Source organism: Acomys minous, assembly GCF_964271855.1.
Source record: "Acomys minous genome assembly, chromosome: 15".
Classification (NCBI taxonomy): Eukaryota; Metazoa; Chordata; class Mammalia; order Rodentia; family Muridae; genus Acomys; species Acomys minous.
Window position 1 is genome coordinate 69,857,571 of NC_140497.1, and position 24,462 is coordinate 69,882,032.

At 42.0% G+C, this 24,462-nt stretch overlaps 1 protein-coding gene across 1 annotated transcript in view; it reads right to left on the bottom strand.

The window, feature by feature from the left end:
- Window positions 1–665: 665 nt before the first annotated feature.
- The window catches only part of LOC311584185 (uncharacterized protein), a gene marked incomplete at its 5' end in the record, with an annotated part of 36,015 nt that continues 12,218 nt past the window's right edge, over window positions 666–24,462 (bottom strand). The window contains 8 exons of the mRNA XM_084758291.1: window positions 666–1,016; window positions 2,817–3,036; window positions 3,557–3,644; window positions 6,543–6,674; window positions 11,605–11,753; window positions 13,720–14,464; window positions 16,877–16,952; window positions 23,000–23,275. Coding sequence (XP_084614417.1) covers window positions 737–1,016; window positions 2,817–3,036; window positions 3,557–3,644; window positions 6,543–6,674; window positions 11,605–11,753; window positions 13,720–14,464; window positions 16,877–16,952; window positions 23,000–23,275 — 1,966 coding nt within the window. The 3' untranslated portion in view covers window positions 666–736. The remainder of the gene's footprint in view (window positions 1,017–2,816; window positions 3,037–3,556; window positions 3,645–6,542; window positions 6,675–11,604; window positions 11,754–13,719; window positions 14,465–16,876; window positions 16,953–22,999; window positions 23,276–24,462) is intronic.

The window sequence follows — 24,462 nt, forward strand, 5'->3', positions numbered from 1 at the left end:
AGACACACACACACACTTATATAACAAAGAAACAGAGGCCATAAATTGGAATGAGAGTGAGGTGGGGTACTTGAGAAAGGTTGGAGAGAAGAAAGAAAAAAGGAGAAATGATAAATTTTAATTAAAAACTTATAACACACCCACAAACACATATATGTTAGAGGGAAGGAGTTGATACATGTAGGACTTAGAAAATAACCCTTCAGTATTTATTATCCAATGAGGGCTAGCCTGCACTGGTATGAAATCATTATGTGGTCAGTTCTAATAGGCATCGAAACCTAAGTTGCTGTTAACCACTGAGCCATCTCTCTAGCATCACTGAAGTAATTGTTGTTAGTTACTTAGTTTGTTTTTTCAAGACGGTGTTTCTCTATGTCACCCTGGCTGTCCTGGTCTCACTTTTTAGACCAGGCTGGCCTTGAACTCACAGAGATCCACCTGCCTCTGCCTCCCTGAGTGCTGGGACTACAGATATGTGCCACTGCCTCTGGGGGCAAAGAAGAATTTTTTAAAAAACCACTAATATCGTCTGATCTGTAGTGCTTTCTAGGTTTTTGAATGTGGCCAAAAATACTTCTAACTTGTCATTGAGTATTCCAGTTTCGAAAGTGATACTGTGATTTAGTGAGCCTCGGAGAGGAAAGGTTGTCACAGGATAAAGGATCATGCAATCCTGGCCTCCCTTGAAGCAATGCCCTAGAGGTGGTCCATCTGTTATTCCACCCCACTACAGCTACTGCCTTTTCTTCTTCCTTCCAGCTTTAGCAACGTGCTGGCAACCAAAAAGGCAGCACTTTGTGATGATGAACACTACAGTCACCACACAGGCCAGCAGGAACCCGATCACATCCAGAGAGTGGTACTGGACCCAGCTGAGGTCATGGGCTGCCACACGAAGGTGCTTGGCTCCCTTGTGGCGCATGACAAACTCTATCCAGAAGACGGCTCGGTCCAGGGGCTTTACAGGCTGTTCATGGTGAATTCTGGATAACCGCATGGCATTTTCCTTGTAGCTAAAGACAACAACATTGAGAACTAGTTAGTTTACTTTCTGCATCAAGCCCATGGACTATTCAAGGAAAACGTCATGAGCCTCAATAGATTGAGTAGGAGAACGGCAGGTGTTTCTACTGGAGCATGTTTGGAAGTTTGCCTGGAGGTTGGCATTATCTGAGAGGCATTCTGACCAAAAGTGGAATGAAAAATCATTTGGGGAAGTAAATCTTTCCAGCAGAGCAAACCTATGTAAGGTTCTCCAAGCTCTGCAAGGGAGATGGTTCAATGTAAATTGAAGATGGCCACATTGATTCCCTTGAGAAGAAATGCTGTCAACAACCTTTGAAATCTCAATAAAAACAGTATTGATGGTTAAAAATGGGTAACTATAAGAAAAGGACATATTTTCCCAAGATGACATAAGGTTGAGATGTAGGTCACTGATAATCCAGCTAGGATGCTCAATGGCCTGAAATCAACCCATAGTGCTAAGCACAGTAATGACAAGGATGCAGAGGATGCAGAATTTTCAACTTTAAAAAATGTATCTGTTCTCTTGTGTTTGTGTGTGGCACTGGAGAAGTGTCATGCCCCATGTGTCATGTGTGGAGGTCAGAGGAAAATGTATTGAGGTCAATTCTCTGTTTCACAATGAAGTCTGGGGGATTAAATCAGGATTTCAGGCTATTCAGTTGCACCAGGGCATGGAATTGTTACTAACATAAGTGAGTGGGAGTACAACTTAGTCCAGCAACTCCATAAAGAGTGTGGATTTAAGGGACATATTGAAATCAGAATTTCCCCAGAGTTTAGCTTTCCTACTATTAGGAATCTGCCTAAAGAAATAGTAAACACCATAATTACAAAGACAACTTAATGTCCATGGTCTTTGCAGTCCTAGTCCTGATAGGTAAGGAGAGGAATTGATGAGGGACCCATTGTTGGTTGATGCATATGAAAAATGTGGTCTGAAAACATAGTTGAATATTATTCAACCATTATGCAGAATGCAATGCTGTTTTTAGAACAACAAGGGTAAAACTGGTGAGTATTCTACTAAATCGTATAAACCAGGGCCAAAAGGCAAACACTGCCCATTCTCACTACTGTGTGGGACCTAGGAGAGGTGATTTCATAGAAGTATAAGTAGACCACTGGTAACTAGCATGTAGGAAGGGAGACAGTGTGTGGGGACAGAGGGGTCAGCTAATATATACATGCTGATCTGGGATAGCAGGATAGTAGGGTATTGAAAGTCAGTGACTGACTTAGAATTTCGTGTCCTATTGTAACTTATGGATCATAGTAGATTTTTTTCCAGTATTGATAATAATGAAATTACAAATGTCTAAGGAGTTGGAAACGTTAAATCTTCATATTTGGTAATTACATATTTTATATATCTCTATATATGCATTTTATGTATAATTATGTTAATTTGGGCAATGATTGAGGATTACTGAAACAAAGTATAAGAGTTCCAGATGTTTTAGTCATTGAATTGAAACAACTGACCTATTTTTACCTTGATTGTGCTGTGATGTAACTTGACCTTACTTGTAGAAATTTTGTCCTTTCATTTAACAAGGGAAAATGGTTTCCAGCATCAAAATATCCTAAATAAATTTCTTCTACAGTGAGTCTATAGGGTGGTTACAGTCTTAACTGACAGGTAAAGCATACCTCATGGTGTTTAAATAAGTATTATGTTTATTGCTGTTGCTTTCACAATTAGGCTAAAGATCAGATGAATGCTACTGTTCCCTTAGATAGGACCTATCTTGTCTAGTAACCATGTGAAGAAACTGTGTACTCACGAAGGGTCATTGGTGACAGTCTTCAGTGCAGTGAACAAGTCTGTACTGGACATTGTGAGAAAGTCCAGTCTAACAGCTGCTCCTTTGGTCTTCATACGAACAATATTATCATACTGGTCTCCAAATAGAGGAATGCCAACCACAGGGACCCCATGGTAGATTGCCTCATAGATGCCATTGGTGCCACCATGAGTTATAAAAGCTCTGGTTTTTGGATGACCTAGGAAAGCAGGAAATTAAGACAATGTATTAATCATAAGTCTAATTCAGGCACAAAACAGTGAACTGTTCTCTAGATAACGTTATATGTCCGTGACACTGCATTTCTCCTCTCAAGTCTTAGAGCAAGGAGCACTGCAAGCACACAGAGCATTAAGAGAAGACCACATAGAGGAGGTGGAGTGTGGCAGTAGAAGGATTGTGTGCAATGGAAAAAGTGGGCAGGGCTTCACCCAAGTGGAGCAATCATCATGGGCAAGCACAGACTGTGGTTCAGGTGGATATGTTCTAAAGGAACAGTGAGGTCATCACTGCTGCCCTGCTTGTGATAGGTTGGCTCCAAACAGCAGAGAATAAACATGGATCTGGCCATCTGGAATGAAAATGTACAGAATAGTCCCACCAGTTCCTTATCCATGTTCCTCAGGACTAGATCGCAGCCGTCATCTCTACCTTAGTGTTGACACTGACCTTCCTGGCAGCCATTCCTCATGCCACCTGCGTGTCCTGGTGCTGCTTACCTAGAAGGTCATTCTGGGGGATCCACTTGTACAGACGGGTGTTGGAGCCCAAGATGTCTGGCTTCTTGCCTTCGAATCTCCAAAGAACCTGTGGAGATAAAGCTATCCTCTCATTCCTTTGGTCAAACATCAAGTAAGTCACACTAGAGTTCTGTAGAGATTAAGAAATAATCCCTCAATTTATAATGGATAAAGAAACTGTGCTACATTTACACAATGCAATACTATCCATTTATCAAAAACAAGGACATCATGAAATATGCAGGCAAATGGGTGGAGCTGGAAAAGATCATCCTGAGTGATGTAACCAGACCCAGAAGGATGTACATGGTAAATATTCACTTATCAGGGCATGTCAGCCATATAATACAAGATAACCATATTACAATCCACAGAGGTAAAGAAGCTAAGTAACAAGGAGGACCCTAGGGAGGTTGCTTAATTCTCCTTCAGAAGGGCAACTAGAGTAGGGAGTGAAGCAGCGGAAGAGAGGAAACATGAGGGGAACCTACTGCAGTTATCCAATGAAACTCTCCACACAGAAAAGGATCAAAGCAGATGCGGAGTTTCACAGCTAAACTTTTGGCAGAGCACAGTGAGTCCTATGGATGAGTTGGGGGATAGAAGGTCCTGGAGGGCACAGGAGCTCTATAAGAAAACCAACAGAGTCAACAAAACTGGGCCCATGGGGGCTGAAGAAGACTGATGCTCTAAACTAGGATTATGCATGGAGAGGTCCTAGCCCCTTCAACTCAGATGTAGTCCGTATGCAGTTCAGACTTCATATGGGTCTTCTAGTAAAGGGATCAGGGTCTGTCCCTGCCATAGACTCTGTTGCCTGCACTTTCATCACTTCCTCTTGGTGAGGTGCCTTACCACAGCGCAGAGGAAGAGGATGCAGGCAGTCCTGATGAGACTTGGTGGGCTGGAGTCCTTTGGTAGAGGAGAAGAGCTCCCTCTGACTGAGGGCTAGGGGAAAGGAACAGGGGTGGAGGAGCGGGGGAGGGTGGGATTGGATGGGAGGAGATGAGAAAGGGAGCTACCTTTGGGATGTAAAGTGAATAATCGTTTTTATAGTTTATGTATTGGAATTTATTCAGATTACATCCAGATTGCTATCCTCTCACTTGCATCTTCCCTTTCCCCCTTCCTCTTTCACTCTTATCCCTTCCTCTAGACCTCTGACAGAAGGGGACCTCCTCCCCAACCTCATGACCGCAGCCTGTCAGGTCTCATCCAGATAGCCTGCTAAATTAAATCTGAAATAAAAAGAAAGAAAGAATGAAGACACCGTCCTCCTGTCTAATAGGCAGGCAAGAGGAGAGATGATGGGAACCGGGAAGGATGTCTGCAGCAAGGATGCCAACACTGCTCACACTTACACATTGATCCTTGTTCTTACCCATGTTCCCACCTGCCACATTTAATCAACAGCAACTCAGGCCACGTTAGATCCAGCAAGGCCAAGCAGAAGAGTTCAGAAATGTGTGATTACAATTGAAGTTCAACCCTCCCACAGAGTTATTAATGTGTACCTTGATTTTGTTTTTTCCTATATACTTATAGCAATGTTTCATTTCCAAATTCTGTATACCAATGCTATTTGAGGTAGTTCACTTATAATCATGTTTACCATAAGATATTTTGTTGGTTTAGTCCCTTGTAGTGTGACATTGTCTAAGCTCATGGTCCCTTCAAGAGCAATTCCCCAAGATCCTCCCCATTTCAACGTTAACAGTCTCAGTCCTGCAGGTGGATTTGGGGCTGAGGAAACTTGCTCTACAAAGGTTTTAGACTAGCAGAGGAAATATACTTGCATAAACCCATTTTCAACATAGACAATCACATTAGGCCAATATTACAAGTGAACATGATACTACCATACAAACCCCATTTAAAAACTTACATATTCGTTCTCTTTTCTATTTTTTGACTTGTATTGAAAAGAGATATTTCATGCCATATATTCTGTGTGTCGTTACCTCTCCAGACCTTGATCCTCTCTCCCCCTTCCAAACCCACATCCTTCCTTTCTCTCTCTCTCCTTAGACCACAAACAAGCATCCAAATAATAGTTATAAAGTAATATAAGATAAAATAGAAACAAATAATCCAGGAAAGCACAAATACCATTTTTAAACAAGTAATTATTTTTATTTTTCTGTGTGTGGTGTGCTTGTGTGTGTGTGTGTGTGTGTGTGTGTGTGTGTGTGTGTGTGTGTATGTGTGTGCCTGTGTATGTGAGTATGGGTATGTGTGTGTTTGAATATGTGGGTGTATATGCACATGTGTGTATTTGTTTGTGTATGTGGAATGATGGTATGTGTACGTGTGCATCTGTGTGTGTATCTATGTGAGTATATGTATATATGAGTACGTGTGTGTGGTGTATGAGTGTGTGTGTATATGTGTGCATGTGCATATATGTGTGTGTGGTGTGTATGTGTGTGTATGTATATATGTAGTGGAAGTGTTGGTCTCATCTGATGCTAGGAGTACTTTAGATCCCATGCCATGAAGTTACAGGCAATTCATGAGCTGCCAGCCTCAGGGACTCAGAACTAAGTTCATGTCTTCTGGGTGAAGAACACATGTCTACAAGACAAGCCACCTCTCTGGTCTGACAACTGCCAATTATGAGTGCTTGTTTATTGTTACTGGGCCAATGTAATTACTGGTTACAATTTAATAGTAATCCGATTACACTGTTGTGAGTCCAGAGTCCTCAGTTATCCTCCAAAGAAATAGACAGAAGGACACTGCAGATTTTTGGATCTGCCTATAATACCTCCCCAATAGAAAGTTCACACCTGCTATGTGTTTTCTTTCCAGACACAATGTTAAAAATCAAGTTGTTAATAAAAAGCCTCATCTACTATTTGACATCTGTCCCTGGTAGCTTTGTGTCACCAAGCTTCTGCAATCAGACCTAGAGCAGCGCGTGACCATCTCTGTGAGGACGCATCAGCAGGACACTGTATCTCACCTTCTGTGGGATCTGAGCCAGGCCTGCTGCAATCACATTGGCCCTTTCTTCTGTTAGGTTACCCACCATGGAGCCCAGGGAAAACACCACAACACCATGTTCTCCGGAAGACTGGACGAAGTCTTCTATTTCCTGTTAGTGAAGAGTATCAGAGCATCACAAAGAGCAGCAGCAGTAAACATCCTGCATATGAACTGATGCCAACATCCAGGTGAAGGAACTGAGCACTGCTGTAAATGAGCAGAACAGTGGGTGCGTTGAGACTGTTCACACCCACATATAGGATGGACCGTTGGAACCTGTTGTACATGGCTTACAGATCTCAAGTCATACAAACAGCCCCATGTTGTTTTCATCTTGAAACCAAGATGTGTGGAAATTAAATCCAAAGTTCTCTCCTTCTCCTTCCCCCGTCCTTTAGGTACCAAATATCTGCTTTCTGTTTCTATTATTTTGACCAGTCTAGGCAGTTTACATAAGATATTCTTCTTATTTTACTTCTTGCTTGTGTGCTGGCTCAGTTTCCCTAGTGTACTTCTTTAGAGGTCATTCCCTGCATGTCTATCACGTAGGGTTTCAGGTTTAGGGACAATTCCTCAAATTTGCACACAATATATTTTCCTCTATAATTCTATTGACATATATGTTACAGCCCCTTTTCTTAGTTACTGTTCTGCATGGGAGAAGGCACCATAATTAAGGTAACCTGTAAATCAACATATGTAATTGGGGCTTGATTACCATTTTTTGGGGGTAGTTTACCGACATATTTGTGGGTAGCACTGTGGCAGGCAGGCTGCATGGTACTGGATTAGGATCCCAGGGCTCAAGCTAATCCATACAGTTTCTTAAGGGATGCAATGGTCCTAACGTTAAGCTACATTGCCATCAGTTGCAACTCAATGGAACTCTTATTTTTAGAAATAAATAGACTGCTGTTTAATAAAATTTAAATCCTTAACTGCGTGGCTCAGAAGCCTCAGTTCTTGTGACAGATTGTTACTTTTCTATCTTCATTTTTTATCTTTTTTTTTTAATTAATTTATTCATATTACATCTTGATTGTTAGCCCTTCCCCTGTTTCCTCCCATTCCTCCCTCCCTCCCACTTCCCCCCTTCTCCCCTCCCCTATGTCTGTGATTGAGGGAGACTTCTTCCCCCTATGTATGCTCTAAGATTATTGAGTCTCTTCTTGGTAACTTGCTATCCTTCTTCTGAGTGCCACCAGGCCTCCCCATCCAGGGGACATGGTCAGAAAAGGGGCACCAGAGTTCACGTGAGAATCAGATCTCACTCTCCACTCAACAGTGGAGAATATCGTGTTCGTCCGCTAGGTCTTGGTAGGGGTTCGAAGTTTACTGCCTATTTCTCCTTGGCTGGTGCCTTAGTTTGAGGAGGACCCCAGGACCCAGATCTGCCTGTCATAAAGTTCTTCTTGTAGGTTTCCAGGACCCTGTGGGTCCTGTTATTTCCCTATTCTTCCATGCTACTCTCGCCTAAAGTCTCAATAGGATGTCCTCTCCTCTGACCCACTTTCTTGGTAAGTAAGGTTTTTCATGGGACGTATCCCTTGGACTAGTGTTTTGATATAAGTGAGTATATACCGTTTGTCTCTTTTTGCTTCTGGGTGAACTCACTCATTATGATAATTTCTAGGTCAATCCATTTGTCCACAAATTTCGGGAATTCCTCGTTTTTAATAGCTGAGTAATACTCCATAGTGTAAATGTACCATAGTTTCTTAGTCCATTCTTCTACTGAGGGACACTTAGGCTGTTTCCATGTTCTGGCTATTGTGTATAAAGCAGCTATGAACATGGTTGAGCATATGTCCCTGTTGTGTGTTCGAGCATTTTCTGGGTATATTCCAAGGAGTGGGATAGCTGGGTCTTGAGGAAGCCCTATTCCCATTTTTCTGAGAAAACGCCAGATAGCTTTCCACCTGACTTCTCAGCAGAGACCATGAAAGCCAGAAGGGCCTGGACAGGGGTTCTGCAAACCCTAAGAGAACACAGATACCAGGCAAGACTACTATATCCAGCAAAATTATCAATAACCATTGATGGTGAAAACAAGATATTCCATGACAAAAACAAATTCAAACAGTACCTAGCCACAAATCCGACTTTACAGAAGTTACTAGAAGGAAAACTCTACCCCAACTGGTCTACAACCAAAACTACATAGGAAATGGGTAACTATACCATTGCAAAATCACAACCTCACAAAATCTTGACTCTTACAAATACCAAAAATGAAGGGACTTACCAATCACTGGTCATTAATATCTCTCAATGTCAATGGTCTCAATTCTCCAATAAAAAGACACAGACTAATGGAGTGGTTGCATAAACACGACCCAACATTCTTCTGCATTCAAGAAACACATCTCAACCACAAGGACAGACATTGCCTCAGAGTAAAGGGTTGGGGGAAAATATTCCAAGCAAATGGTCACAAGAAACAAGCTGGGGTAGCCATTCTAATATCTAATAAAATAGACTTTCAACCAAAATTAATCAAAAGGGATGAGGATGGACACTTCATTTTTTATCTTAATGCAAAGACACACAAATAGCACTTTAGAACCCTGCGTGAAAAGTTTTATTTTAAGTGGTCCCTGGGTATGTCCTCATTCATAGCACACTGCCAGGCACTGCCACGAATTTGTCACTGCCCAATCTCACTGTCTTATCTGTTGTCAAGGAGCTGAGGGAAAGGTGAGGGGAAACTCATTAGTACAGAAGACAGCACAAGGAAGCCCTAATTCTGTTTTCAACATAAGTTAACAATATACCTAAGTCTTTTATCTCCTCTCTCTTACACCTACTAGCTTGTTCAAATCTCTCATATTTGTTCTCTTCAGGAGCCACACAGGGAGATCATCAAGGTTGGTGGATCTGCATCCAAGGGGTCTCACACAAACTGAAGCACCAAATAAGGACAATGCATACAAAGAACCTAGATCCCCTTTTCAGACATAGCCAATGACAGCTCACTCTTCACAGTGGGGAGGAAGGAGGGAGCAGGGACTGCCTCTGACATGAACTCTGGTGCCTCCAATTGAATCACTTTCCCTCAGCTGGGTGGCCCTGTGGGCACATAGAGGAAGGGGATGCAGGCTATCAGCATGAGACCTGATAGGCTGTGGTCACCTGGTAGGGCAAAAGTGACACCCACACCCACCCCAGAAGCCTAGGGGAGGAGAAAAAGGCAGGAGAGAAAGGAGGGTGGTGGGGACAGGGAGATAAAAGTGAGGGGATAACAATGGGCATGTAATATTGATAAATTATATTAAAATGATTAATTACAAAAAGTATCTTGCTCTCTTTCTTCCTCTCTCTCCCTATCTCTCTGCCTCGCTCTCTCTCTTTGGGGTACCCCTTCTCCCCCTTTCCTTTTCTCCCCACGCTCATTTAATAAACTCCTTATCTAATACAGAAAACTCTTACTTTGGCAGATATATAACCAGAGAATATTACTACATTTTAATCGTCATTTTACCAACTTTAATAACTCATTCATTTCAGTTTCTTCTGGCCATACAGTTCTGTATGTTGTGGGCCACTCAGTAGAGCATGGGTAACCTATCAGTAGTCATATCCTTAAAGGCATTGCCTCGCATTCCTTTAGAAGCCGTCAACAGTTGACCCGCTCAGTAAGTTGGACAGGTTCTTGAGCCCCGACCCACTCCACACAAGCATGCTGGCTAACACACTCTCGGGCAGCTCTTGTGAAGGCAGCCACAGGCGCTGATGGAGTTCACTAGTGCTGGGGCCTGTCATATCCAGAGGACAATGCCTCCTCTGATCTTGTGCATCGTATGTCCCTTAAAGTGTGTCTACTTCCTACTACACATTGTCTCTGACCCTTGGGGGAGAAATTGATATAGATATCAAAGTAGAGGACTTGACAGTCTCTTATTCTCAGTCCTTGACTGACTGACTGAGTTTCTGCGCTGTCTAATGCACCTTACTTCAAAACCTTCTCAGAGGAGGTGTGAGAAGCGAGCTGATGTACGTAGGGAGATATTAACTAAGAAGGCACCCTGCTAGTGCCCCCATTAAACAAAGTAATAGGAGTTGGTTCATTACTGAGGCCCTCAGGCTCGCCAAGCATATGTTCATGTCCAGATATATAACACCGGACATGGCTTTCCTCCTGTGTGGGAGCCTTAAATCTCAACCCCTATCAGTTGGTTCCCCATGACACGCACACTGCTATTGTACTCATGGACAAATCTTGCCACGTCAGTCCTTGTAGCTCACTGGGTTGATATCAGGGGAAGACAGTTGATGAAGTTTTTCACCGCAGCCTACACAGCACATTCCATCGCTACGAGAATTAGAAGCAGAAGGAGGTGACCTAGTCAGTGCCACCTGATGTCTTTCTTTTTTATGATCAAAATGTGTCATGTCCTTGGCATCAGAGTCCTACTATGAAAGCATAGTGGGTAGTAGGGGCAATGAAAACACCCACCATTGTTTAGTAGTCTGGACCCTTCTGGCCAACACCACCAGGGGCTGCATTCTGTACCTTGAATTAAGTTCCTTTCTTTTCTGAGAGAGTCTAATCCCTTATATAGGATAAGCAAACTGTTTCCCTTATCTTGCTCCATACTTCCTCTTTACTTTTACTGCCAGGCAACTTGCCCTTTCCTCCTTGTTAACAGTGCCATGGTCCTGTTATTCCCCTACAGTGAATCATTAAGAGTAGAACTGCTGGTGATTCTGGGTGAGCCTGTGCACCCTTTTTGTTTCTGTACACCCAACACTTCCTGTGGGATGTACCTGTCACACTATCTGTATTCTGGTGTGAATCACTAAAGATTTCTCCATGTTGTGTTGTAATCTAACTATGCCAGCCCTTAGCCCCACAGGTTTGCATAAAGGAAATGGAGACTTTTGTGATGGAATAGATTCAGGAGTTTCCACTGGCTGGTCGCTATACTGGTCTCCTATGCCTCTCTGAGTTGGACACAAACATCCTGAAAGAATAAAAGATGATCACTCTTGCTGGATATTCAAGGCAAACAGAAGCAAGCAAACATTAGTATATTTACCCTAGGTAGGGGCTTGGCAGGTCTGCAGTGGAGTCCACCAACAAAATCAAAATTTGGTAAGACAGGATGAGGAAATTCCAAATCCCAATAGGTTCGAATGAGCCATATATCTGCCTTCCCCATAGTCTCTGCGAGTGTTGTGGGTCTTCCTAGGAGGAATCAGAAGAGTGAAGGTATAAGATGTGACACAGTGTCAGGTGAAGGTGAGTATGCCAGGTAACCTTCTGGAAGCACTCTTGATAATGCAGAAAAAGATGTTGACATGTGTAAGCGTGGGATATGAAAAATAGTTTGTGTGTGTGTGTGTATGTGTGTGTGTGTGTGTGTGTGTGTGTGTGTGGTTGTGTTGTGTACATGCACACGTAGTGTTTGATATGATTTTGTGACATATATGTTGCTCATACTTAGGCTTAGAGATATATAAAATCACTGTGTGGGTGGCTTTGAGAAGACACCATATCTGTAACTCACTCAGGCTCGGTAATTATGTGTGTGACATTGAAATACAATTAAATGCCATTATCTATGAACAGTGCCCCTCATACTAAGGGAACCACCTTTCCCTGGAAGTATCCATCTCCTTTGCAATATTGAGCAGCTGGAAACTTGATGTGTATTCCTCTAAGTGAAGTGGGAATTTGTGTGCTGTCTTCTTTTGTTTGGAGATAGTAGGCTGGAGCCCAGGCTGGTCCCTAAGTTACTATGTAGCCAAATTGACTTTGAACTTTCGATTATCTTCCTCCTCATCTCAACCGCAGGGATGGCAGGTGTGTGTAGCCTTGGCCAGTGTAAAGGTCTGTTGAGGTTCTGTTTCAGCATTCAGTTTGAGACAGGATTTTACTATAAAACCCAGGGTGACCTGGAAGAGAATTTGTGATGATACCTGAGCTCTTTGTCCTGGTACTGCTCGTAAACTATGACAGACTGTACAGTAATTAGGTATGTCTAAGTTTGTTTCCATATAATAAAGGACGAAAAGTCTATACATTTTTTCTTTAAAAAAAAAGACACTGTTTAAAACTCTGTGACTAAAATTCCCATGCTCATATTTCAGCGTTGTTTGATTTAAAAGGCACTCATTCAAGTGTGTGTTTGTGTTTGTGTGTGTGTGTGTGTGTGTGTGTGTGTGTGTGTGTGTGTGTGTGTGTGTAGAGGGCATAGGTCAGAGGACAGTTTGTAGGAAGGCATTTTGTCCTACCACTCCTTAGGTCCTATGAATGGAGGAAAGGTGTTCTGGTTCTTGGCTGCATGTAGCTTTATCTGGAGCCATTCTCTGGAACCATTAGAAGTTTAAAGAAGAATTTTAAACACTCAGTGAGGGAATACTGATTTTCTAAAATTTGGCATTCACAAACTTGGGTTGTCTAGGATAGAGAGAATGAACTCACAACTATGAACAAATTCATTATATAAAGACAGAAAATATTTCAAAATTTAAATAAAACAATGAGCGGAAATTGGTATTTTCCCCAGGCTCGATAGGTAGTTGTGCTTGCAATCTGAGTTACTCCTCAGTCCTCAGTATGCATGTCTGTCAGCAAATAAGACATTCTCTAAGTTTATAACAAGCATTGTGGTGTCATCTGGACTGGTGAACGGGGTGAAGCCCTGGCATTGCAATGGTGCAAACATACTTCCATTCTCAGCATATGTGTAAGAAGGCAAAGAAAGAAGAGGCTCCACACTTTGTCCTCTGACTTCCAGGGTTGTGCAGTGACACAGCCTTCCAATCAATATACTAATTGATAATGACAACAGCAGGAGCAGCAGCAGCAACAACAGCAACAGCAACAATAATGATAAAAACCACCCAGGAAAAGTGTTTTAAAGAAGTGAAATAAAATAGGTAGTAAATGGCTATGTTCTTTCGTAGAGAAACCCACATATATTTCTTGGTGAATATGTGCCTTTGTGAAGTGTCTTGTGCAAGTCAGAGACAAGCCTTCCAAATTTACCATTGGGACAGAGACTCTTTTACAGTACTTTGCATTTGGCAGCTAACATCACAGGTTTCTCACCATTTTACTTATGAGTTGGCTCTCTTGATCTCTCAAGGTCACCTTCAATGACACAGCCAATTGAGAGTGCTGTAGTTAAAAGGGACACAGCACTTACCTAAGACTTCACTGTAAAGCTCATTCCACTTCTTCTCATTAAATGTCTGGAACCAAAAGTCAAAAGAAAGCATGTAGATGACACTCTGCACTCTCTCTATGAATGTCATTCTGTCACTCAGTTCTGACATAGCAGCAGGCACATAGGACGGAGGCAGCGGGAGTCCTCCACTGTACTTTTCATAAGTATTGCCAGGAAAGAAGCGGAGACTGTAAACCAAGGGTATCTGGAGAATCTCAGCCAGCAAGTCACCACAGGGGACGAAGGGGTCTGCTACCATGACATCAAAGCTTGATTTCTGTAGTTTTATCATGAGGTCCTTGTTAAAAACCACGTCTCTGCAGAGGCTCTCATAATATTCTGATTCTCTCAAATATATTTCTTGCAACATTAAAAAGTATGCCCAAAACGATTGCTTTGGCAGCTCATAAATGATCTTGCTGAAGCCTTCCATGAAAAGTTCCTCTAAGTCATCCATGGAATAGGATGAAGGATATGTCTCAAACTCAATAGTAGATGTGTTGTCAACTTCATAAGAAAAGAAAACTGACGGTCTCAGAACAGTCACCTCATGTCCCTTCTTCACAAGCTCATCTAGGATTGTCCTTAAGTTGAGCCAATGGCTGAACTCCAGTGGCCACACCAGCACCTTCCCACTGTTGGCAGCTCTAAAGAAGCCACTCAGCTGTAGCAGGAGCAGGGCTGCTGTCATTTTCACAGACATCTTGGTTACATTTAGAGCTTCCTTTCAAATATGGGATCACTGAGTTCTTGCAGCTAGAGAAAGAGTAATACTCAATTAGTTAATGTATAACTTGTGCCGTTGGAAGCAAGTACACAGGGGATAGTCACAGCCTCTGAATGGCAAGTGCCAAAACCAAGAGGCAGATGTGATAATGGGAAATGATTCCTGACTCTGTGTCCTTGAATATATTAGGTACTTGGAGAACCGTGGAAAATAAGTGCTCTCTCACTTTCTCTCCTAATGTGGCTTCCCTGATAAAGAACCTCAAGTAATGATATAAGCATCGAGGTACATTTTCGTTTTAGTTTTCAATTCAGTGTACTTTCCTGTGAGTGCTGGAATCATCAGTGATTTACCATACTATTTAATGATTTCAGGGATATGACTCAGAGGTCCATAGTATAATCTCAGAATCATAAACAAGGCAGCTCCATTTAGAACAGAATATATATTAGACAGATCCCTGTTCTTTTAGCCTTTCCATTCATTTCAGCTCTGCCACACCACGAATCTGCTCTCCTCTTGATATTACACTATTAGAATTTTCCCAGTAACCTTCTTCTTGGAGAAGAAGTGTTTGACCTCCGGGGGCATCCAGAGGTGGAATGTATTTCCAGGAATGCCACTGACAAACTATGGGAGGCTATTGTTTCTGAAGAGACTAGGAGCTAAGATCAAGTTGGGCAAGGGACCACACTATGCCTGACTGATAAGCTGTGGATTGTATCTCATCAGAGTCCCAAAGATGGAGCTTGGGAAGGATGACTGGATTCTTTTTCTCCCCCCTCTCTCTTCCTAAAGTGATCACATCAAATAAATCTCATTTTTCTGTATTTCGCACTTAATTTGGTTCTTTTTAATTGGCTTATTGAGGTGTGTGTGTGTGTGTGTGTGTGTGTGTGTGTGTGTGTGTGTGTGTGTGTGTGTGTAACCTGGCTTGTTGGGACACACAGAATGTGACCCCTAAGTCATGCAACACCCTTGTTCTTATTCTGAGCTTTTCCTGTCACTCGTATAAGGGTGTTGCTTTGTGACAGGGATTTGATACTTATGCAGCTTTAAAGTGATGTCATGTTACAGCTGAAGGAACCTGCCCCCTTTAGGACCCCCATTAAGGCCAAAGTCTGGGAAAATGTAAAAGTCGGCCTACCCAGTCCTCCCTTAAAGACCCCCATTAAGGCCAAAGCATGTAAATTTCTAGAGGGTCCACCTTGAACCAAGGACAGACAGATATCAGAGCACTGTGTGTGTATGGCAGGGGCAGGAAAAACCTTGAAGAGTCCAACTTAACTCAAGGTCTCAGTCTGTGCTCAGGGTCCAGCTGTACTCAAGGACAACCAGCTGTGTTTAAAATTTCCACTACCCCTCCCCAACTAAAAGAGTTCCTAAACGCCCCCTGTGACTGCTTCAACCAATGTTTTCCACAGGTCAGCTTGCCCCTCCACCCATTATCCAACCACCAAACGCCAAGACTTGTAACTCCCTGCTTGCAGCTTTTCTGCCCAAATCCCAACCAATCACATACTGTAAAACTCATTTCTTTGTCTAAAACATATAAAAGGCCCATGCCTCTGCTTCTCGGGGTCTGCAGCTTGAAAGAACTGGACACAGACATAGCAATGGCTCAATAAATTTCTATTCCTATGCATTTGCATCGACAATGGACTCCGTCTCTTTGTGGGGACTCCGGGAATAGACTAGAGATCTCTCTAGAGGTCTCAGTCTTACACAGCAGGCAGACAAATTTGATCAATGTCACTAACTCCTATTTTAGGACACAGAAAACTACAATTACTCATTTCTAGTTTGATTGACATTAGCTTTGTTCCCAACTTTTGACTACTGTTGTTTCTTTTTGTTAATATTCATGTTTTTTTTGTCATGTTTTATATTTTCATTTCAACCTTTTCCTGAGTCCAAGCTTCTTTTGTACACATGACGAAGAACTTAATCACTAATTTTCATCATTCTCTCATTAAGGCAAAATATCATGAGGAAAAGACCAGGGTGCCTCCTTGCTTATGCACCCGAGGTGTGCTACACACAGAGCTACTTAGCAAAGCAGGAACTCCCATGGCTTGCGTCAGAACGGAAAGCTGAGCAAGGTGGGAGAAGCAAAGCGGAACCGGGGACCAAGCACCGCCATTCTCTTAGCCAGAACCGAGGTTACTGTGATTGTGCCTGTTTTTAGTACGCTCCCCCTCCCCCTCCCCCCCCTTCCCCCCTCCGCAAATCTCCAGGAGGCAAAACCGATTTAATGGCATAAGGGATTTTTATTGTGTAATAAAGATCACAAAGGCCATAACCGTCACCCTGTGCTCTGGGTTGCGAGGTATTTTAAAGGTCTCTTTTCCTCCCAGCTTTCTGAAAGTAGGGGTTTGGGGGGGGTGTCCCAGCTTGGCAAGTACTTACCAGTAAAAATAGGCTACGAAAAGGTGCCCAGGGCACCAGGGCTCCAACAGTCTTTTGATCTTTGTTTACCTCCTTGCTGAAGGGAGTGCCTGGTTCCGGTTTCAGCTGAAAGTCCCATGCTGCGCACTAATTGCGCTAATTGACTGTTGCCCCGGGGAGCAAGGGATTGGTGCAACAGGACAAGTGGCCCTTTGACCTACTTTCCTCACCTTCTGCTGGCAGAAAGGAATTTGGTCACATGACACGGGCTAGGGGAACTTTTCTTGCAGCTGTGCTTAAAGTCTCCATGAAGCTGTCTTTTACAACTTGTCACTGTGACCATAAGATATAAATTTTTAATTCTTTGTTCCCCCAACTGTGACTTGTGTGTTCTCTGGGAGGACCGAAGTGGGAACCCCACAGAGCAAGATGACAGAGTTGCTACTGAGTGGGCAGAGATGATAGGGACACTGGGTGGGACTTGTGGCCAGTTTAGGTTGGGCCTGTAAGTGGGAGTGCAGTTTGGAGCCTTAGAACTGAGCAGACAGGAAGCATTGGCGGAGACTACTTCTTCTTCTTCTTCTTCTTCTTCTTCTTCTTCTTCTTCTTCTTCTTCTTCTTCTTCTTCTTCTTCTTCTTCTTCTTCTTCCTCTTCTTCCTCTTCTTCTTCTTTTCTCATTAAAATTAAAAAAAATTTCCTCTAAAGATTTTATTTTATTTTATTGGTATATACATTTATATTATTATACATCAATAGAAAAATTACATACAGCAAGAAGAACCACAAAGCAATCAAGGATTATATGAATATTACACTCATGGTGTTTTGGCTAATTGTATTTGGCAACCTTGTAGAAAACATCTTTCCTAGCTTGGTGATTCTAAAATTCTGCATGAGAATCATTATCTATCATATCTCATCTCTGGGGCGGAGACTTCTTGATAGCGGAACATCACCTGAGTTCAGTAAGCTCCAGGTGGGAATCAGGGAAAACCGGATCCACCCTGCTTCCTTCTCAGGCCCACGTGTGGAGGTTTATGTGCATCTAATTTTACTTCTCTTTGATGTGTATCTACATGACCCCAGGGTTCTGGATCTTTAAAATCTGTGGAAGTGGCAGACTGTTTCACCTGTTTCCAAGTAGCAGCACGGGGTGCCATCCACAAGACAGTAGAGCAACATTCTGATGGCTCACCTGTGGAGGAATGCTGAGTGGATGTAACAACTGTCGATAAAGTGCTGTTTAGCCAATCAGCTGGGCAGAAGGACCAAGGAGTGGAAGGCGGGACCTCCTAGAGGAGAGGCTTGTCAGTTGGGAGGAGAGAGGTGGTTGACTGTGTAGGAGGACAAAGGGGAAAATGGCTGGAGGAACATCTTACTGGCAAATGCTTGGGGTATATGTATTATATATCAGTTTAGAGTGGTTTGTTTACCATAGTTTAGGAGAAGGTTTGCATTAGTTTAGATTCTGCCCAGCGTTGTGCTGGTAGCCTTGAAGTACGCTGAAGTATGCTTCAGGCTGTGTCTTTTATTAGCAATCTTAGGCCTAACCGATACATTTTTAATGTAACAAATTCCTTATTCTTTGTTACGTCTGTCTTGATTATAATCAGGTAAGAGGATCGAGCTGTATCTCTGTTTTTCAACTGTTCTGAGCTGAGCTTGAAGGCTGTTAGGGCATAGTGGTGCTGAGCATAGTTCTGTAAGTGTATTGGCCACCTGTAGATCTTCCACGGAATTGTCTGTTAAGATACTCTAGACATATTTTATGGTTGAATAAATTTTGTTGGGAGTACAGTTTTTGTTGTTGTTTGTTTGTTTTTGTTTTTGTTTTTGGAGATAGGGTCTCCCTTTGTGTTAGTCTTGGCTGTCCTAGACTCGCTTTGTAGACCAGGCTGGCCTTGAACTCATAGCAATCCTCCTGCCTCTGCCTCCTGAGTGCTGGGATTAAAGGTGTTTGCCACCACGCCTGGCTAGGTTTTTAATATAGAGTCGTGCTATGTGTTTTCTTTTCTCTACTGTGTGGTTATGACCTTTCACTATACAATACTTGAGTACTTGTTTTGGGCATAGGACTTACAAATGCACCCTTTAGCTTTTTGAGTTGTCTTCAGTACTTACAATGATGATTTTTTGACTGAAAGAAGCTTTTATTTAAATGAGTCCAATTTATGAACTTTTGCTTACCTGCTTCTGCTTTTGAGGTCAAACAGAAAAACCATTTTTAAATTCAATAACAAATATATTTTCACACATTTGTCAATATCTTATTATTATATTTTATTACAAAAATAATTCTTAATTTTACCTTTTGAAGCATTTTAAGTGAACATGTGTATATGGTAGGAGGAAAAGGTTAATTTTTAACTTATCATCCAATACTTTTCTTAGCAACACCTGGTTAAAAAAAGAAAAAAATCCTGCAACTTTCCATAGACAGTTTTGTGATCCTTGTTAATAACCAACCAAATTGTGTACTTTTTATATTCTCTATAACTTTAACACTCTCACACAAAATATAATACAGCATAAAAGGGGCAAAAAGACGGCCACCAGACATTAAGAAGCATTTATTTTATGCTGATGTGTGATTTAATATGATTATGTGTGCCTAAATGCTGTAGACATTACCCATGCCAAGGAACATAATATATAGGTGCAGTACAGATCGCTCAGTATAATACCAAGATTGCCCAGATCTTGCAAGCCCCCAAAAAGACCACCAGGACTTTTGATAACCGATGCAACACACACGGGGTCCAGTATTTACAGGTTCAGAGCTTCAGATCACAATCCTTCCTGACACAGCAGGATAGGAGACTAACCCTGAGCTTCAAGGGCAGTGGGTTCATAAAGGGAAGGGGGCCGTTGTGAGTCTAAGGAATGTCAACTTTCAGGCAGGTTGGGTCCAGAAGGCTGAATTTCCAGGGAAGTTGTTTTTATCTCAAAGGATCACTGGCCGTTAACTGTATCTAATTGCTCCGGTGGAGTTTCTGGAGAGTGCTGGCAGGCCCAGTTTATGGCAGTGCTTGGTCATTCCCGAAATGCAAGAAGGAGTGGGGTCATCTGGAGGATAAGCTCTCAGATCATGGCATTAATTGTAGAACATACATTACACGTAAAATATGGCATTAATTTTGCCCTTACATTACCATTAATCCCAGCACTCAGGAGGCAGAGGTAGGAGGCTCTCTGAGTACCAGGCCAGCCTGGTCTACAGAGTGAGTTCAAGGACAGCCTGGCCTACACAGAGAAACCCTGTCTCAAATAAACAAATAAACAGATAGATTAATATACATAACATACGTTTATTTATATATAGATAAGTGTTTTGTCTGCATATATGTCTCTGCACCACCTGCGTATCTGGTGCCTATGATGCCAGAACTCCAGTCAGGATATGGGTGCTGCCAATTGAATCCGTGTCCTCTGGAAATGCTGTCAGTGCTCTTTACCACGGAACCATCTCTTCAGCTCTTAGTAGCTTCTTTAAGGCTTTATTAGTTGAGAATTTTGTATAATATGTTTGACTCTATCTAACTCTTCACCCAACTCTTCCCAGATCGATCCCTGTTCCCTAGGCTCCCAACATTGTGTTCTTTTCCCCTACCAATTATTCAATGTGTGCTGCCCATATATCTTGGATAGTGGCCTTCCAATGAAGTATGGTAGACTTATCACAGGTAATATTCTTTTTTTTTTAAAGATTTATTTACTTATCATTTATACAGTATTCTGCCCCATGTGTGCCTGCCAGAAGAGGGCACCAGATCTCATTATAGATGGTGGTAAGCCATCATGTGCTTGCTGGGACCTGAACTCAGGACCTTTGGAAGAACAGACAGTGCTCTTAACCTCTGAGCCACCTCTCCAGTCCAGGTAATATTCTTAAAACTATATATATCTGAGCTTGATGTGGTGGCACACACCTTTAATCCCTGCACTAAGGAGGCAGAGGCAGGTGGAGCTCTCTGAGTTTGGGGCCAGCCTGGTCTACCAAGTGAGTCCAGGATAGCCCGGGCTTTTACACAGAGAAACTCTGTCTTGAAACACCAAAACCAAAGCCAAAACCAAAACCAATCAACCAACCAAACCAGGCAGAAAACAAAGAAAACTCCTCAAAACAAAACACTGATTTTTTTTCTCTCCACAATATCAATTGCTAATGGCTCTCCAGTTACGGGTGGGATTCCCCAGTCACTTCTCTCCATGCTGAGATTTTTGTCTACCTTGAGCTTGCTTAGGGCTTTAAATGCTGTCACAGTCCCCATGAGCCCATATGTACAGATGCCTTGTTGCATATGAAAGACATGACTTCCTTGTAGCTATCTACCACCCTAGGCTCTTGTACGCTTTCTTCGGCAATGCCCCAAGCCTTGGAAGGATGGTGTGTGATGTACGTGTCCCATTGATGGCTCAGCATTTTCTTATGCTCTGCACCTTGGCCAGCTGTGGGTTCTCTATGTCAACCACTACCTGCTGCACACGCTTCTCTCATAAAAGTTGAGACACGTTTTAATCTTTGCGTGTAACTATAAATCCTTAGGAGGCCATTTGATACTATGTTCATTTATTAGAAAATAGCAATAGGTTTTCACTCACATTGTTATCTCATCTGGCCACAGATTCTTTACCCAACATTCATGTCAGATATGAATTTCCTTTCTGAGTCAAAAGAGGGATAGTTCTTAATGACCATGTACTCCAGCACTACCCAATGACCACTTGGACCACAAAAACCATACACTTCTCTTGTGAAATTAGATTTTTTTTTAAAAAGTAGAATTATACTACATGATACTAGTGGGGAAGTTAAATGCAAAATATTCATTCAAATAGATACATGAACTGAAGTGTGGTATTTGGGTATTTAGTATGTTCGTTTAAATACTGGAGTATATCTGTCAAAGACAATGGTCTTTATGTAACTTGGTTGACATTGAACTGTTTTGACAGTATGCACCAAATATAAGAAGAAAATGCTGGTTTTTCTTAATAATTTTTTTTTTGAAAAAAGCACTGTCCTCAACATATGTAAATCACATTATGCCTTGAAAAGATCTTTCCATTTCTAGAATAGCACTGCCAAGTTATGTGTGAGTTAGCTATATCAGAGTAGAAGGGTTCTGTTTTTATATTTATAGTTTTATCCTACTCACGAGCAACTCACAATGTACACCAGGATTATAGAACTAGGTTTATGGGTCCATTCAAAAACCATTCATTAGGTGTCATATTGTTTTATGAAGTAGAGATGTAAGATTGATAAAACAAGGTCTCTGTCCAAGATGAGCTTAATGTAGAGTGGCTGTATGCTGCCGCTGAAGATGTAAATGAGTGTTATAACCTCCCACAATGCTGTGACATGACTGTCATGTCCTGATGGTTAGGGTTCCTGGATGTTTACTAAACTCGAATAGAAATGAAAACTGACAGGGGTAATGTCCTAGAATCTCACAAGTACTGGGGTTTAAAGTAGGAGCAGGTAGGAATAATTGTGTTGGATGCCATGGGAAAAAAAAATGCCTCTGCTTGGAGGAGGGTAGCGTTCATCACAGGTCCTTAGAATATGAATGATGGGAGGACTGTGTACTGTTAAATAACCAGAAACAATGGCTTCCCTTACACAGATGGAAAAGCTAGTCTACTTCAAAAGTGTGGAGCTTGAACATCATTATTTATGAGTAAACAAAACAAAACACCCACCCCCAAGCCACTAAATAATCAACCAAATAAGTCATGGCAGGCTGGGTATTTGTAAAGGCAATTCATACTTATAGAGGCCTTTTCAAAGGCTTTATACTCATGGGGATTTTTGTGAACCACAGTTAAGCTCTGTGACTGTCATTGGGGATAATAGCTCCCCCGTTACATCAAAACACTCAAAAGTGAACTCAGGATTTCTGACACAAAAATGACAGTATATTTGACATGAAATCTTACATATCTTAATCATATAAGGAAGCAATGAGAGCAATCTTTAATTGCTTAGTCTTATTCTAATCTTAATCTACAATATAATCTACAATAGAACTGTCTTGTTCCAGAGGGAAAGAGCCTAGCACTGCAACCTCTTCTTGCTGGAGGCAACTGTCAGAGGCTCATCCCAAGGGGCTCTTCACGGCAGGCTTCAGTGCAGCTACTCCTTTTTCTTCTTTATACCCATGCTACCAGTCTTAAGGCAGCAAAAGAGGCAGCACTTTGTGATGATGAACACTACAGTCACCACGCAGGCCAGCAGGAACCCGATCACATCCAGAGAGTGGTACTGGACCCAGCTGAGATCATGGGCTGCCACACGAAGGTGCTTGGCTCCTTTGTGCCGCATGACAAACTCAATCCAGAAGACGGCTCTGTCCAGGGGCTTCATTGGCTGGTCATGGTGGATTCTTGATAGTCTCATGACGTTTTCTTTATAGCTGAAGCGACAATGCATACAACTAAAATTAAAGAGAAGCTAATTTGCAGACTTCCCTAACATTCGTTGGTTTGGGGAAAAGCCCCACTAGTGACTCGTACTTAACCACATAGATGTGTCACTCAAGTGTTGTGTGCTTGTGTGTGCTGCTACCACTGGCGTTGAACTGCTTAATGATATCGTGCATTCACTTCCAACTGACCAGCTTACCATCATACGCCAGCACCTCAGTTACACATGCTGGCTCTGTTTTTGCTTTATTCCACACAGGATATTAATTTTTAATTAGAATTTTTTTGTAGTTGAGCAGTATTTTCCAAATTTCAAGAGAAAGTTAGTGATGGGAGCTATGTATCTTTTTAATGTGAGGAACATATAATACCCAATTAAGACCCATAAGTGAAGTAGACACAGAATGGTCTTAAGCTTTACAGGGCACATGTGTCATGTTGGATATCTCCTCTCCACTTTCAGTTTCTATTCTTATACCTCTGTTTCCTAATTTCTACCTGTAACTAGGTTCATGATTTGAAAATAGCGTTTGAGGGGCTGGAGAGATGGCTCAGTGGTAAGAGTGCTGCCTGCTCTTCCAGAGGTCCTGAGTTCAATTCCCAGCAACCACATGGTGGCTCGCAAACATCTATACTGAGACCTGATGCCCTCTTCTGGCTTGCAAATGTTTGTGCAGACAGAGCACTATATACATAATAATAAATAAAATCTTAAAAAAAAAAGATAATAGTTGTTGAAACAATCCTCCCTTGCACAGGACTTCTATCAGAATCCTCACCACTATGAAAAAATTCCAATTCTCTTTCTGGAAGAGGAGACTGTATGTAAGAAGCAGCAGCCTTTTCTCCTGTTGTCTAGCCTGTGGACATTATGATTGTGTGTTCTGGTAAACCCTGAAGCTACCAACGGGGACCCTGGGCATGATATGAACTTAATGTATCTCTCATTCCTTGAGTTTTATCTGTGGGATATGCTTGCTGCTATCTCATTGTCCAGGCCTTCACAGAAATGTCAACTAACAGTTTGTTGACACCCTTGACTTGGAAGCCTTAGATGTTGCCAATGAATTCAATGAGACATGGTATTTATTTTACTTTATTTATTATTATTATTGTTGTTATTTATTTATTTATTTGGTTTTTCTGAGAAAGGGTTTCTCTGTGTAGCCTTGGCTGT